We start from the raw sequence: 15,430 nt of genomic DNA, 5'->3' as shown, positions 1-15,430 counted from the left end.
TTTGTTCATGTGACGTGGGCGTTGCAGGCTGGGCCCAGCATTTATTGCCCATTCCTAATTTCCCCTGAGGGGGAGCAGTTCAGAGTCAACTACATTGCTGTGGGTCTGGAGTCACATGTAGGCCAGACCGGGTAAGGACGGCAGATTTCTTTCCCGGAAGGACATTAGTGAACCAGATGGGCTTTTACAGCAACGGTTTCATGGTCATTATTAGATTAGGCCAGATTTTTTATTGAATTCAAATTTCACCATCTGCAGTGGCGGGATTTGAACCTGGGACCCCAGAGCGTTACTCGGGGTCTCTGGTTTACTCGTCCCAACGACAATGCCACTACGCCACCGCCTCCCCCAGATGTCTAAATGTACCACCTTTCCGGCAACTGCTTTGCCACCAAACCGTAGCCAGGCGCAGTGACCTGCGTGCCTTTGGAACCAGCCAGGGAGGTCGAAAGGCTGGGCCCTGACATTTGGGCAGCCCACGGTCTCCAGAAATATTGCCCAGGCTTGTACCCTGAAGAAGAGATTCCAGTTTTCACTGCAGAGTTATCGCAGCACGAGAGATAGTGAGTGATGGAGTAAAGAACGGGTGCTACAGACTGTTAGCCAATGGTGGGGAGGGACCACTGTGGCCCCCCTGACTGGTCAGGTTCTCACTTGCCAGAGTCCATCCACTCCACGGGTGGTTGGAGCTCAGGAGTCTCACAAAGTGATCGGAATCTAGTGCAGCAGGAAAATAACAAAACCAAAGGCGATGCCAGCTCTTAGCTTGGCTGTAAAGTTTTAGCTGGTGAACGGGAGTGAGGTGGGGGGGCGAGGGGCTGCGGCTTGTTGCGCCTGTTTGGGCTGGGGTCAGTGAGCCTGGCTTATTTGTTTGATGGGGGGTGGGGCAAGAGAGGAGCGAGTCAATTTTTCGGGAAAGCTCTTTTCAGGTTTATGGGGAGGGGTAGCGATGTGACTGGGACTAAGGGCTTTTCTTTGTCTTGCGTTAGGGGGCGAGGTTGGTGGCTGATATGGGTGGGCCCTGGGCCCCCGGAGGTGATGACCCTTGTCCTCTATCTTTAAGATTTGCTGCTGCTGCCAGGAGCTTTGTGTAACTAACACCCACCTTTGAGAACGAACCATTCCACAAGATGTCCTGGAGACATCCCAGGTCAGGGCATTGGCAGCAGATGTGACGCTGGACGACATTCTCAGCACACACCGCAATCACACACCTCGAGCTCCTCGGTTAAAGGGCAATCAGGGATGGGCAACAAATGCTGGTCCAACCAGGGGCACCCACACCCGATGGAAGAAAACTGAGTTTTAATTTGTTGTGCTTGGTTTGTTGTAGTTATGTTGGCATCTGGCTAAGGAGGGCACATTGGCATTTGGAACCGAAGATGGAAAAGTTGGCATTTTTGACATTTATTCAAACAAGTAAGTCAAGAAAGAAGGTAGATTTACAAAGCCCCCTTTCGCTGCCTCGGGATATTTCAACCCTCTTGGCGGGAATGTCAGCCGTGGCTCTTGCCTCTGAATCAGGTGGTTGTGGTTTCAAATCCCACTCCAGGATCTGAGTATTAAAAGTCTCGACTGACGGTCCCAGCATAGCGCTGTGGGAGTGCTGCACTGTTGGAGATGCAGTCCTTTTCATGGGAACATGAAACCGAGGTCCTCGTCTTCCGTCAGATTGGCATTTTAAAGATCCCGCGGCCACTTGTTCGGAGGTGAGCAGGGAAATTCTCCCTGGTGACCTGGCCTTCAGCCAACATCACTTAGCAAACAGTTGATCCGGTCATTGTCACATTGTTGTTTGTGAGAGTTTGCTGTGTGTACATTGGCTGCTCTGTTTTCTACATTACGTCAATGTGCTGTACTTCCTGATTTATCTGAGGCCCGGGCAAGAGGCCTAATTACAAGTTGTCCATTAGGCAATGATTTTGTAGCGTGCCCTAGTGTCATACCATAGGAAGCACAGGAGCCAATTTGTGCACAGTAGGATCCCGTAAGCAGTAATGAGATGACGAATATGCAATCTGTGTTTTGGGTGTTGCTTAAGGGGCAAGCAGTGACCCCACTATTTGCAAAATAGTGGTCACCTGGAGGGGGAGGGGGGGGCCGGCAAGATGGGGGCTTCAGTTGAGCGTCTCGTCCAAAGAGAAACCAACCCCCAAAGGAGCGGCATTCTCTCCGTACTGCTCTGAAGTGGGACTTGAACCCACAACTGTCAGACTCTTGAGGCGAGCGTGGTACCCACCGTGCCAGTGCGAACGTACTCAATTCAAGAGAGTCCATTGAATAAAGGAGTGAACTTGTCCAGGGGACTGGGTGGTGGCGGCAGTGATGGGTTGGAGCGATAGTAAATCCACAGCCACTTGTGGGACTGAATGACGCTCTTTCCCAGGATGTGCTGGAGTGGTGTAGGTGCCTTCCATAATCCCAGTGCTGAGGGTACGGGAGGGGCTACTGCAGCCAGAGATCCTGATCCTACTCTCCAATCATCCTAGCTCCCTTCATATTCTCTTGCTCCATAAGAGCAGGAGTAGATCATCTGGCATCTCGGGCCTGTTCCGCCATTCAAAGAAGATCATGGCTGAGCTTTGATCGCCACTCCATGTTCCAACCCCATCCCCATTTCTGTGATACCCTTCAGTGTCCAGGATTCCGTCGATCTCTCTCTGTCACAGAGCAACTGCAGTGCAGAAGAAGGCCATTCGGCCCGTCTGGTCTGCACGGACCCTCCGAAAGAGTGCCGAACCCGCTCCTCTCCCCGGCCTATCCCCGTAACCCCACCTAACCTGCACATCTTTGGACTGTGGGAGGAAACTGGAGCACCCGGAGGAAACCCCACGCAGACACGGGGAGAAGGTGCAGATTCCGCACAGACAGTGGCCCAAGTCGGGAATCGAACCTGGGACCCTGGCGCTGTGAGGCAGCGGTGCTAACCACTGTGCCGCCTGTCCTCACCAACCTGGCCTCTCCGGGGTGTAGGACTCCAAAGAGTCACAACCCATCGAAGATGAAGGAACTGCTCCTCGTCCCAGTCCTGAATGCCCCCCCCCCTTCTCATTCTTCTAAACTCCAGTGAATATAGACCCGTTCTACTCCACCTTTACTCAAATGACAACTCTCTGATCTCGGGGTATGACTCCGTGATCCTTTGTTGCTCCTTCTCCATAGCACGTGTATTCTTCCATGTAAATTGCAATGCGGCCTTACCTATATTATGCAGTCAGACCTCCTTCCTCTAGCATTCCGGACGTACTGTTTTCCTTTCCGCACTGGATGTTAACCTGCCCTGATTCCTTACAGGCCGCCTCAGATTTCCAGCTCCTACCACAGGAAGACTGTTTACGCCCTGGCCTGGGGTTCCCCGCTGCCCCCCATTACCACTGGTGAGTCCCGCTCCGTAGCTCGATGCGATTCGCCCTTGCTTGGCTGCTGACACTGACGCGTGGCCTCTGGGTTTCTCTCTCTCTGCCAGGTGGGGATGGCGACGGACCGGGTATGATGTTGTACAGCTGTGCGGGCGAGGGCATTATCCTCCAGCACAACCCCTGGAAGCTGGCAGCCGATGCCCAGGACATTAACCGGTTAATCCGAGAGACCAATGGAATCACGGTAGGTGTGACGCCAGTCGCTTCGATAAAACATATTCAACCTCCGGAAGGACGCAGGTTACTTCGGGATCGGTGTTTGCATTTTAACCCGATTGCATAATCTGTAAATTAAAAGCCTTGGGCCAATCTTTAAAGAGAACGAGGAAAACATACATTTCCATAGCACCTTGCACATCTCGGGACGCCCAAAACTCATCTTTGTGGCAGTAAAGTTTGAGTCACTTGTCATGTAGGAAATGCACGAATGTGCACAGCAAGCTCAAGGGAACAACATTGTGACAAAGGACAATTGATGTTGATGGAGGGACAAGTATTGAGCCCGGAAACTGGAATGATCTCCTCCGCCTTTCCACGGAATAGTGGCTGCAGAATCCCCCTCGGGATCGCACGGGAAGGGGCAGCTGGGATGAAATGCACAAGTCTCTAGAATGGGGTTTGAAGGCCCCAGCCCCCCCCCCAAGTGAGACCGTGACCCACTGGGCCACGCTGACACAGGAGAATCAGTAATTTATCCCCAAACAAAGATCGCAAATAATCTTTGAAGCCTCTGATATGTGGAGTTGAAATGGAGCGAGGGAGTGAAGGGACTATTTGAGACTTGAGAGGAGGGGGTGGAAACCCAGAGTTAATTTTTAAACTTATTGATTCACATTTATTGTCCATCCCTAATTGCCCCTTGAGAAGGTGGTGGTGAGCTGTCGTCTTGAACCGCCGCAGTCCATGTGGTGTAGGTACACCCACAGTGCTGTTAGGGAGGGCGTTCCAGGATTTTGACCCAGCGACAGTGAAGGAACGGCCGATATATTTCCCAGTCAGGGTAAGAACAAAGAACAATACAGCACAGGAACAGGCCCTTCGGCCCTCCAAGCCTGCGCTGCCTCAACCACCTCACTTGGCAGTGAATTCCAGGCCACCACCACCCTCTGTGTAAATTCCCCCGCACATCTCCACTGAACCCCCCCCCCCCCCCACTTTGAACTAACTTGTGCCCCCTTTGTAATTGTCATTTTCGCCCTGGGAAAAAGCCTCCAACTGTTCACCCTATCTATACCCCTAATAATTTAATAATAGGTGATTGATCGTGAGTGACTTGGCGTGGAACTTGCGGGTGGCGGGTTTCCCCGGCATCTGCTGCCCTTGCCCTTCAAGATGGTAGATGTTGTGGGTTTGGAAGGTGCTGTCGAAGGAACCTTGATGAGTTGCTGCAGTGCATCCTGTAGATGGTACACGCGGCTGCTGCTGTGCGTCAATGGTGGAGGCGGCAAATGTTTAAGGTGGCGTACGGGGTGCCAATCCAGCGGGCTGCTTTGCCCTGGATGGTGTCGAGTTTCCTGAGTGTTGTTGGAGCTGCTCTCATCCAGGCTTATGGGAGAGAATAGATGTTCACTGAACTTTTGTTGATAAATTCTCTCTCTTTATTACTTCCCCACCCCCATTAGCATAAACTTCCAGGTCGCAGCGAGCTGAACTGGAAGCCTGATGGTGAAACCCTGGCTATTGGGAATGATGACGGGTGAGATAATAATACCATATTTCTCAATCTGTTCTTATCCTTTATTTGGAAACAAATTGTGCTTGCTCCTGTTACCTTCACCGAGCCTTCTCAACATGTTGGTTAGACCAGCATTTATTGTTCATCCCTAATTGCCCTTGAGAAGGTGGAAGCCTTCTTGAATGGCTACAGCCCCTGCGCTGTAGGTACACCCACAGTGCTGTTAGGGAGAGGGGGTTCCAGGATTTTCACCCAGCGACGGTAACGAAACGGTTGTTCCAAGTTGGGAAGATGTTGAAAACGGGCGCCATGTGGTACATATTATTTTACTGGGATTAGTAACCGTGAGAATCTGACTCTTAATTTCCACGTGGCAGTTTGAACGTTTGAAATCAGTTTCCAAAAGTCTAACGTCTGTAAGCAGAAAGACGGCTATCGGTTAACCTGACCTGCAAAGTCGTTGCATCGTCGTAAATGTCCAGCTGATTCACTAATACCTCAGCCGTTAAACGTGAGCTTCCCGCTGTACGCGGTGGGGCCTGTAATTCGCGTCCTTACTCGCCTTTCTCCCAGAAGCACGGACTGGTTCCTTTTTTTAAAAAAATATAAAAATAATTTTTATTAAAGGTTTCACAAAATATCGACAACAAAAATATAAAGTACAAAATGTAAAAAAAATGTTAAAAAAGCTCAGTAACAGGAATAATAAATTAACACCCGCCCAAACACAGAGCAAATATATACACCCAGACAAATCCTCCAAAATATAGAAACAAAACTAAAATCCCCCCCCCCTCTCTCTGCCGGGTTGCTGCTGCCACTGATCGTTGTCTACCGTTCTTCCAGGAAGTCTAGGAACAGTTGCCACTGCTTGAAAAACCCCTGTACCGACCCCCCTTAAAGCAACTTTCACCCTTTCCAATTTAATAAACCCCGCCATGTCATTGATCCAGGAGGCCTCAACGTTTGGGGGCCTCGCATCCCTCCGCGGGAGAAGAATCCTCCACCGGGCTACCAGGGACGCAAAGGCCAGAACACCGGCCTCTTTCGCCTCCTGCACTCCCGGCTCCTCTGGAACCCCAGATATTGCGAGCCCCCAGCCCGGTTTGACCCTGGATCCTACCAGCACGGGCTGGTTCCTTATCTCGCACAAAATTACACACGCGAGTCTCGTTGGGATTGCATAGTCGCAATAATGGCTGCAGCACTTGCACACGTGGTGAGGCTTCACTGTAATTCGGTACAGGGGCATGTCTGAGGCAGGCAGTGTGAGACCGCAAACACCCCCTTTGCTTTAGTTCAGTGTTTTAATCCTGTACCATCTGTCCTGTTATGTGACTCCAGTCCCACACCAACACAGCTGCCAGGCCAACAATGAAAATGAAAAGAAAATTGCTTATTGTCACGAGTAGGCTTCAATGAAGTTACTGTGCAAAGCCCCTAGTCGCCACATTCCGGCGCCTGTCCGGGGGGGGGGGGGGCTGGTGAGAATAAATAGAAATACAGCATTTTTACTCTTTGAATGAAGACTTGCTCTTTTGAAGAGATTATGAATTGAAACCAGCTCGCTCAAAAACATATGAATTAGGTGCAAGTGCAGCCCCCCCCCCCCCCCCCCCCCCCCCCCCCCTTGTGCCTGCCCCTCCATTCAATAAGATTGCAGCTGATTGATTGATAGCTCATTGCATTTTGTTATTCCTTCATGGGATGTGGATGCGTGGCCACGCCTGCATTTCTTGCCCATTCCTAATTGCCCCTTGAGAAGATGGTGGTGAGCCGCCATCTGGAAACGCTGCTGTCCGTGTTATGTAGGTGCACCCACTGTGCTGTTAGGGAAGGAGTTCCTGGACTCTGACCCAGCCACAGTGAGGGAACGGCTGATGTATACGGAGTGTAGAACAACTGTATTCATGGGGAAAAGTGTACCCGGGAACCAAATCGCTGTCCAACGGTTGTAGGTTCACAGAATTGTACCGTATGGAAGGAGGCCATTTGGCCCATTTGCCCTTGTACCAGCCCTTTTGAAAGAGTCTCCATCTGATCCACTACTCCTTTGCTTTTCGCTCAGAGCTCTGCCAACATTTTGATGTAATGTGGGGGGGGGGGGGGGTGATTAGGATGTTTTTATTGCGTCGTTAAGTCATTGCTTTTCTCTCTTTTAATTGTACCCACCCACACGGTTGGGGCCTGTTATGTGTCTGTTGGTTTGCTATCCTGTTTTTGTATTTTACCCCCACCCCCCCCCACATCCTGCCACTTCTAGGTCAATTGAGATCTTCCAGGCTCCTCGTTTGAAATTGCTGTGCAGTATTCAGACACACCACAAACTGCTGAACGCCATCCGCTGGCATCACGGACATGGCACGCAGCCTGACCTCGGCTACCTGATCGCATCTGGTTCCAACAGCGCCGTCATCTATATTCACAACCTCAAAACCGTATTGGGTAACCGTGCTTTAATGTTGAATGTTTCAAAGCCCCCCCGTCCGCCTCTGAGTTCTTACTTACTTTCACCTTGTACCCAGCACAGTTCTTACCCTAATGGAATTGGTTCCACATTGCCCATTGGGCAGATGTTTATGCATGTGCCAGCTGTTTGACAATGGGAGTCATCAGCAAGGGTGCCCGGGTGCTAGGGTGGCACTGCCAAGGGTCAGGGCTCGAGGGGGGCAATACCCATGAAAGGAGAGTGGCGGGTTGGGGGTGTGTTTTAAGGGGTGGGGCGGGTAAGTAGGGGCCTCTGGGAGTTGGAGGGGGGGTGACGGGTGGGGGGCCCTGGAAGGGGAGAGGCGTGTAAGTGGGTGTGGGGGGCCTGACCAGTGGGGCCCCCGGGGACCCCAATAGCAAGGTGTCCTCATTTGGGGGTTCTGGGGTACTGCCTATGTGGTGGTGGTGGGGGGGTGATATTGCCCATGGATGGGGGGTGTGGGGGACCCACAAGCTCACTTGGAGATCGGGGGGCCCTTTCAAAATGGCGGCCTGATCTCTTGGGTTCAGCTCCCCAGTGCTAAAAACCGTTCTTAGTCTGGGCTGAATTGGTGAGAAACTCCCCAGGTCCCAGAAAAGTGACTTGAGTGTCATTGAACAGCGGTGCGCAGCTCCCTGAAAAACAACGCCACAAATGAACTTTGAATCGTTTCCATTAAATTCCGCCCAGTACCTTCCGGACAGCACTTTGCCGTGTGGGTAACATATCTGCAGCATCAGTGAGTTTCAGGGCCATGTTGTCCATGGCACTTGCCTCCGATAAGCCCCACGGTTTTCAGTAGCTGCGAGTGCTGATTTAGTTCAGCCATTCCTCCTAAACGACACGTGGTCGCACCCTGCTTGCTTTGCAATTTATAAAAAAAAAGTCCATTATTTTGCTTTTGTGTGTTTCAGAGAATCCCCCGGACACACCGGTAACGGTGACTGAACCATTCCGAACACTGGCGGGGCACACCGCAAAGATCACCAGTCTGTCCTGGAGCCCACACCACGACGCAATGCTGGTGTCCGCCTGTTACGACGGCAGCGCCCAGGTAACCTACGGCTCCGTTAGTCTGGGGGGGGGAAACAATGGAAGTGCTGAAACGTAAGACTTTTCTCCAGGATGCAGGCATCCCTGGCAAGGCTGGTGTTTTATCATCCAGCCCTAATCGCCCTGCAAAGCCGCCTCCTCCCTCCGCTGGGGTGGGGGGGGGTGGGGTGTCAAGACCTTGGCTCAGTGCCGTGGAGATTTACCAGAATGCTTCCAGGGTTTAGGGAACTCGGTTAATGGTTGGCGAAGCTGACCCTTTGATCCAGAGAAGGTTAAAGGGAGATTTTTAGCCAGGTTCAAGATCATGAAGGGTTATGATGAGATTTTTTTTTTTGATGTGGGCATCACTGGCTGCGCCAGCACTTGCCCATTTCTAGTTGCCCTTGAGAAGGTGGTGATGCGCCACCTGGACGGCTGTAACCCAGAGTAAATAAGGAGAAACTGTTTCCAGCGGCAGAAGAGTCGATAACAGAAGGTGACCGATTTAAGGTGATTGACTGGAAGTGAGTTGAAGGGAGATTTTTTCCCCTTGTGACGGGAGATCTGGAAGGTGCTGCCTGATAGGGCGATGAACGCAGATTCAATTCTAACTTTGAAAAGGGAATTACATCCCCATCTGTACGATGTTGAGAGGTTGTTTCCCCTTTGTGGGAGAGCCTGGGAACAGAGGGCAGAATCTCCGAGTGAGGGGGTCGCCGATTTAGGGCGGAGATGAGGAGGGATTTCTTCTCTCAGAGAATGGTGAATCTGAAATGAAATGAAATGAAAATCGCTTATTGTCACGAGTAGGCTTCAATGAAGTTAATCAGTGAGGGAATCGAGGGTTAAGGGGATAAGGCGGGAAAGTGGAATTGAGGATTATCACATCAGTCATGATCTCATTGAATGGCGGAGCAGACTCGATGGGCCGAATGGCCTACTTCTGCTCCTGCAAATTGGATGATCTTATAGAGAAAGAGCGGGGGAGTGAATAGAAACATTGCAATTTGTGGAAGCCACTCGTCCCATATCCCTTAATACCTCTGGTTTACAAAAATCCAGCAATTAACAATTGAACTACCAATGATTGCTATTTACAGAAGAGTTTCTTGTACCCATTGAACGGAGTTTTTTTTCCTTAATGTCGCTCCTGAAAGGCCAAGCTCTAATTTTTAGCCGCTGCTCCCTCTAGTCCCAGACTCCCCATCCAGCGGAAATAACTTCTCCTTTTAACCCTATCCCCTTATTTTGAGCAAGTCACCTTTGAAATTCCAGGGAATGCAACCCAATTTATTCAATCCCTCCTGGTATCTTGACTCTTGCAGTTCAGGTATCATTCTGGCGCGGTGCTCTACACAGCGCTCCCTCGAAGGACAGTAAATCCTTCCTCGGTTGTGCTGTCTAGACCTGCTGACAGTGACTCCAGGTCTGACCGGCGGAGTGAATGATTGAAGCATCACTGCTTGCATTCTGGACCTGCAGATTGCTCTTTTCCAAAGGGCTGGTACAGCTAAGATGAGGCTGAATGGCCTCCCTCTGTGCTATGTTGTTCTTTGTGCTGCCATGGTGTTGAGTTGGGTGCCCCAAGGGCAGAGAGGCCCATCAATGGGGAAGGGATCGGCTAGCGATTTCTCCCCACTAATCCCAAGGTGCTGGATTGGGGAGAGTTGAGTGGTTTGGCTGCCCTCTCCAGTGAGGGAGCTGGAGGTCGTTGCTGAGGAAACCTCGGTGTATTTTGAGTTCCGTAAGTTGTGTTTTCCGTCACGCGGCCACATTTAAAACTGACTGTTGTTTGTATCAACAGAAAACTCTTTAGCTGTCAACCATTTACAATAACGCCGGATTTGAAGGTTCCTTGGGTGTCCCATTATACATTTGGGGCATTTGGGTGTCACTGGCCAACATTCATTACCCATCCCTAATTACTCACAAACCACTGACTCGGCCATTTCAAAGGGTATTTGTAGAGTTTGGTCCGTGTGGAGTTTGCACATTCTCCCCGCGTTTCGCCCCCACAACAAAAAGGTGTGCAGGCTCGGTGGATTGGCCAGGCTAAATTGCCCCTTAATTGGGAAAAAAATGAATTGGGTACTCTAAATTTTTATTTTTTTAAATCAACCCCATTATTTTGAGCAGAGATGTGGCGACCCGCTCAGTAACAATAAACTCACCGAGTTGAGGGACGATTCTGCCTGCTGTGTTTTCTAGGTTTTGTAGTTTACCTTAATCCCAAATTATTGGGTTAATAATTGTTAGGAGAATGTAAATGGGCTACAGGAGGAGATTCAGCGAATAGAATAATAGAATGTTTACAGCATCGAAGGAGGTCGTTTGGCCCATCCATTCTGTGCTGGCTGACTGCCCGTAGCCCTGCAAAGCCTCTTCAGATAGTTATTCCATTCCCTTTTGAAATGCCCAATTGTTTCTGCCTCCCCCACACTCTCGGGCAGCGCAGTCCACAAACTATCCACTTATGTGAAAATGTTTTCCCCGTGCTGCTGCCGCCATTGCTTCTTTTGTCAATCGCCTGAAATCTGCGTCCTCTGACTTTCAACGCTTCCACCAATCAAAAAAGTTTCTCTGCCTGTCCTGTGCAGACCCCACGAGCAGATTTTCTCTCGAACTTCTCTTCAAGGGGAATGGCTCCGGTTTCTCCCAATCTGTCCACCTCACCGATGCTCCCTGGAGCGTCCCCGTGAATCTTTTCCGCACTCGACCCAAAGCGTTTGAGTGCGGCGTTCCAAACTGGACTCCATTTGCAGTGAGTAGCGGAAGGTCCGTGAAGAGAGTGTGTGGACGTGGGGAGATCGGGACATTGTCCACCTCGTACAGCGTGATTTGTTCCCTGTTGCAAGTTCCCTTTTGTGAAATCCGCAAATTCCTCCTGTTTTGCAGGTGTGGGATGTCCTCAAGGAGGAGCCTTTGTGTAACTTCCGGGGACATGTCGGGAGGCTGTTTGGGGTGCAGTGGTCTCCGGTCGATGCAGACTCCGTGTGGACAGGAGGCGATGACTTCACGGTGCGGCTGTGGGAGGTTTCAAAACAGGAGCACACCCGACCACCGAAAGGTACTGACTGCCGCTTCTTTCAATCATCGTTATCATTGTGTCTTCTGGAACTTCCGGACGGTGTTTCAGTCTTCAATTTTACGTGCAAAGTGTTCCCGCAAAATTTCACGGATTCAGAACATCCCAACCAATGAAGTATGTTTGTTGTAACGCCGGAAGTGCAGCACGGTAGCACAGTGGTTAGCACGGTTGTTTCACAGCGCCAGGGTCCCGGGTTTGATTCCCTGCTGGGCCACTGTCTGTGCGGAGTCTGCACGTTCTCCCCGTGTCTGCGTGGGGTTCCTCCGGGTGCTCCGGTTTCCTCCCACAAGTCCTGAAAGACATGCTTGTTAGGTAATTTGGACATTCTGAATTCTCCCTCAGTGTACCCAAACAGGCACCGGAATGTGGCGACTAGGGGCTTTTCACAGTAACTTCATTGCAGTGTTAATATGTAAATCGCTTATTGTCACGAGTAGGCTTCAAATGAAGTTACTGTGAAAAGCCCCGAGTCGCCACATTCCGGCGCCTGTTCGGGGAGGCTGGTACGGGAATTGAACCGTGCTGTTGGCCTGCCTTGGTCTGCTGTAAAAGCCGTCGATTTAGCCCTGTGCTAAACCAGCCCCTGATAATGTAAGTCTGCTTATGACAATAATAAAGATTAAATATTATGAAGTGCGCGCAGCGAGACCCCACGAGCAGTAACGTGGCGATAACAGTTTCAGGGATGCTGATTGAAGGATTAAATATTGACTGAAAAGCAGTTCGGAGACGGTTTGCCAGATTAATCCTTACAGTGGTTGGGTTGTTTTATGAGAAAAGGTTGGACAGGGTAGGCTTGTATCTGCTGGAGTTTAGAAGAGTAAGAGGCGACTTGATTGAAACATATAGATCCTGAGGAGTATCGACAGGGTGAGCATGGAGAAGATGTTTCCTCTCTTGGGAGAATCTAGAACTAGGGCTCGTCTATTTAATACCCGGATGAGGAGAATTTTTTTTTTTCTCTAGCGAGTAGAGAGTCTCTGGAAGTCTTTCCTTCAAAGGGCAGCGGAAGCAGAGCCTTTGAATATCTTTAAGGCAGAGCTGGATACATTCTAGATTAACAAGAGAGTGAAAGGTTACCAGGGGCTCGGCGGGAATGTGGGGTCGAGGTTACACCTGACCAGCCGTGACCTTATTGAATGGTGGAGCTGGTTCGAGGGGCCAGGTAGCCGCCTCCTGCTCCTAGTTTGAGTGTTTGACGCGGACCCCCCGTGTGGATCGGAGGCGATGACTTCACAGTGCAGCCCAGTAATCTTGCAATTATCGCCAAGCTATTCAGGAGTGAACTCGGGGAAACACTTTACCGACTTCTCGTAAAGAAGTAGAAATCTGGAATTTGCTTTTACCCCTCCCCAAATTCCGAGACTGCTGGAGAGATAATTGGAACTTTCAAGAGCGAGGCCGACACTTTTTTGATCGGCGAGGGATACGGAGGGAAGACGGAGAAATGGAGATCAGTCACGACTGATTGAATGGCAGGGCTGGTTTTGGGGGGGGGCTCAGTGACCACTTCCTGTTCCCAAGCGTTGGTCTAGACGTTGCGGACATGACCCGCGGCTGAGCAGTGCTTCGGTCAGTGGCTAATTTTGATGCTTTTACTCAACAGGGTTGAGGGTGAGATTACCCAAATTAGGCCTGTTTTTGCTAGAATTTAGAAGGTTAAGGGGTGATCGGATTCTTGGATTAGTAATGTGATCGGGGGTCATGGGGAGAATGCAGGAGAATGGGGATGGGAAACGTAACAGCCATGATTGAATGGCGGAGCAGACTCGATGGGCCGAATAGCTTAATTCTGCTCCTATGTCTTATGGTCTGATCGAAGCCTTCCAAGATATTAACAGGGAAAGACAGGGTAGGTAAATAAAAACACTTTCCACTGGTTGGAGATTCTAAAACTCGGGGGCAGAGTCTAAAAATTAGGCTCTAATTTTTAGGCCGTTCAGGAGAGATGTCGGGAAGAACTTTGTCGCTCAAAGGGTGCTAGAGGTTTGGAACTCTCTCCCACAAACAGCAGTCGAAGCGAGATCGGTTGTTAATTTTAAATCTGAGATAGATTTTTGTGAAGCAAAGATATTAAGGGGTACAGGCCAAAGGCAGGTAAATGGAGTTACACATCAGCCATGATCTCATTGAATGGCAGGACAGGCTCGAGGGGCTGAATGGCCTATTGCTGTTCCTATGTCGGGTGGAGGAATACCAAATGTTCTTTTTCAAATCAGGAAAAAAGGCGGTGGAGATGGACAAGAAAAGGGCCAACTGTTCCAAACTCAAATCTAAAAAGGTCAAGAAGAGAAACGAGAAAGGGAGTGGGGGGCAGGAGGAAGGGAATGCAGAGAGTTCGACCCCGAAGGTGGCAAGCAGCAGAAACGGTGATGCTGATCGTGAGGAGGAGGAAGACTGTCGGAACGAGGCCGAAACGCCCAAACTGGTCAACGGTATCTCTCAAACCCCAGGTACCATTTTAGATTTTTTTTGCGTTCTCCCATCCCTTGCGACGTTGGCCATGGTCCAATGGGGGAACACTGTCGTCTCCTCGGGCAGCTGGCTTCAAATCCCACCCCAGCGACTGGAGACCCTTGTAATCCCATGCTGATTATTCCCCAGGGTTAGTACTGAGGGGGTGCTGCACAGTCAGGGGTGCGGTCTTTGGGACCTTGGTTCGCCCGTCGCAGTCTGCTCCCACGGGCGGCATTTGGCAGGAGAGGTGGGCACAAGGGTTTTGTGGTAATCCAGAATCCCAGGCTCGTGTTCTCGGACATGGGTCCAAATCCCACTGCAGCCCCTGGTGTAACGGTGACCCTGTGACCTTGTAACGGTGACCCTGTGACCCTGTAACGGTGACCCTGAAACTATCATCGATTGTCGTTTTTTGAGAAAAAAAACATCTGGTTCGCTAATGCCCTTTAGGGAAGGAAACCTGCTGTCCTTACCCGGTCTGGCCTACATGTGACTCCAGACCCAGAACAATATGGTTGACTCTTTACTGCCTCTCTGAAATGGCCCAACAAGATGCTGAGTTCAAGGGCAATTAGGGATGGGCAACAAATGCTGGAGGGGGGGGGGGGGGGGGGGGGGAGACATTGGAATGCAGTTGGAGAGGGATAAACGACAATTTGGTGGATAGACTTTAATCAGTGAATTATTGTGGAACATGTCACGTTTTTACATTTATTTTGGACGTTAGAAATTTCAGTTACTGGTGGAGAAAACCACAAAAGAAAAGAATTTCAGAAAGTTTTTTTGTGATTCCCAGGTATGCAGAGGTCAGATGGTACAATTTACATCGATCAAATTCTGAATGTGGACATAAGCTTCAGTGAATTGGATGTAAACTCGTGACAAAATGAGTAACAGGAAGTCAAATTTTACAATGGCTTTTGCAGATGGACAGAGGTTTTTGATGTGGGTGTAGATTCTCCGAGATCTCCTTCAGTTCTGCAACTTTTGAATGTGCCGGATTTTAATTTCTACCCAATTGGTGGCCATGCTCCTAGCCGCCCAGACTCTGGAACCCCCCCCCCCCTGTAAACCCTCCACTATCCACCTCTTCTCCTATCAGCCAAAACGTGCCCCTTTGTCCTGAGCTTTGGTCAACTATTCAAATATCTCCTCACATGACTGAGTACCATATTTTGTTTGCTCCTGTTAAGACACCTTGGGAATGTTTTAAACTTACCTTACGCTGTGACACAGTGGTTAGCACTGCTGCCTCACAGCGCTAGGAACCCGTGTTTGATTCCAACCTTGAG

At 50.2% G+C, this 15,430-nt stretch overlaps 1 protein-coding gene across 1 annotated transcript in view; it reads left to right on the top strand.

Moving 5' to 3' along the window:
- Window positions 1–15,430, top strand: part of gemin5 (gem (nuclear organelle) associated protein 5) — a gene marked incomplete at its 3' end in the record, with an annotated part of 57,294 nt that overhangs the window by 27,300 nt on the left and 14,564 nt on the right. The window contains exons 9-16 of the mRNA XM_038796252.1: window positions 1,334–1,419; window positions 3,295–3,377; window positions 3,467–3,603; window positions 5,042–5,115; window positions 7,358–7,539; window positions 8,476–8,615; window positions 11,489–11,660; window positions 13,901–14,134. Coding sequence (XP_038652180.1) covers window positions 1,334–1,419; window positions 3,295–3,377; window positions 3,467–3,603; window positions 5,042–5,115; window positions 7,358–7,539; window positions 8,476–8,615; window positions 11,489–11,660; window positions 13,901–14,134 — 1,108 coding nt within the window. The remainder of the gene's footprint in view (window positions 1–1,333; window positions 1,420–3,294; window positions 3,378–3,466; window positions 3,604–5,041; window positions 5,116–7,357; window positions 7,540–8,475; window positions 8,616–11,488; window positions 11,661–13,900; window positions 14,135–15,430) is intronic.

Source organism: Scyliorhinus canicula, chromosome 4, assembly GCF_902713615.1.
Source record: "Scyliorhinus canicula chromosome 4, sScyCan1.1, whole genome shotgun sequence".
Taxonomy (NCBI): domain Eukaryota; kingdom Metazoa; phylum Chordata; class Chondrichthyes; order Carcharhiniformes; family Scyliorhinidae; genus Scyliorhinus; species Scyliorhinus canicula.
Note: the sequence above shows the minus strand (reverse complement) of the source record. Positions and strands in the feature narration are given on the sequence as shown.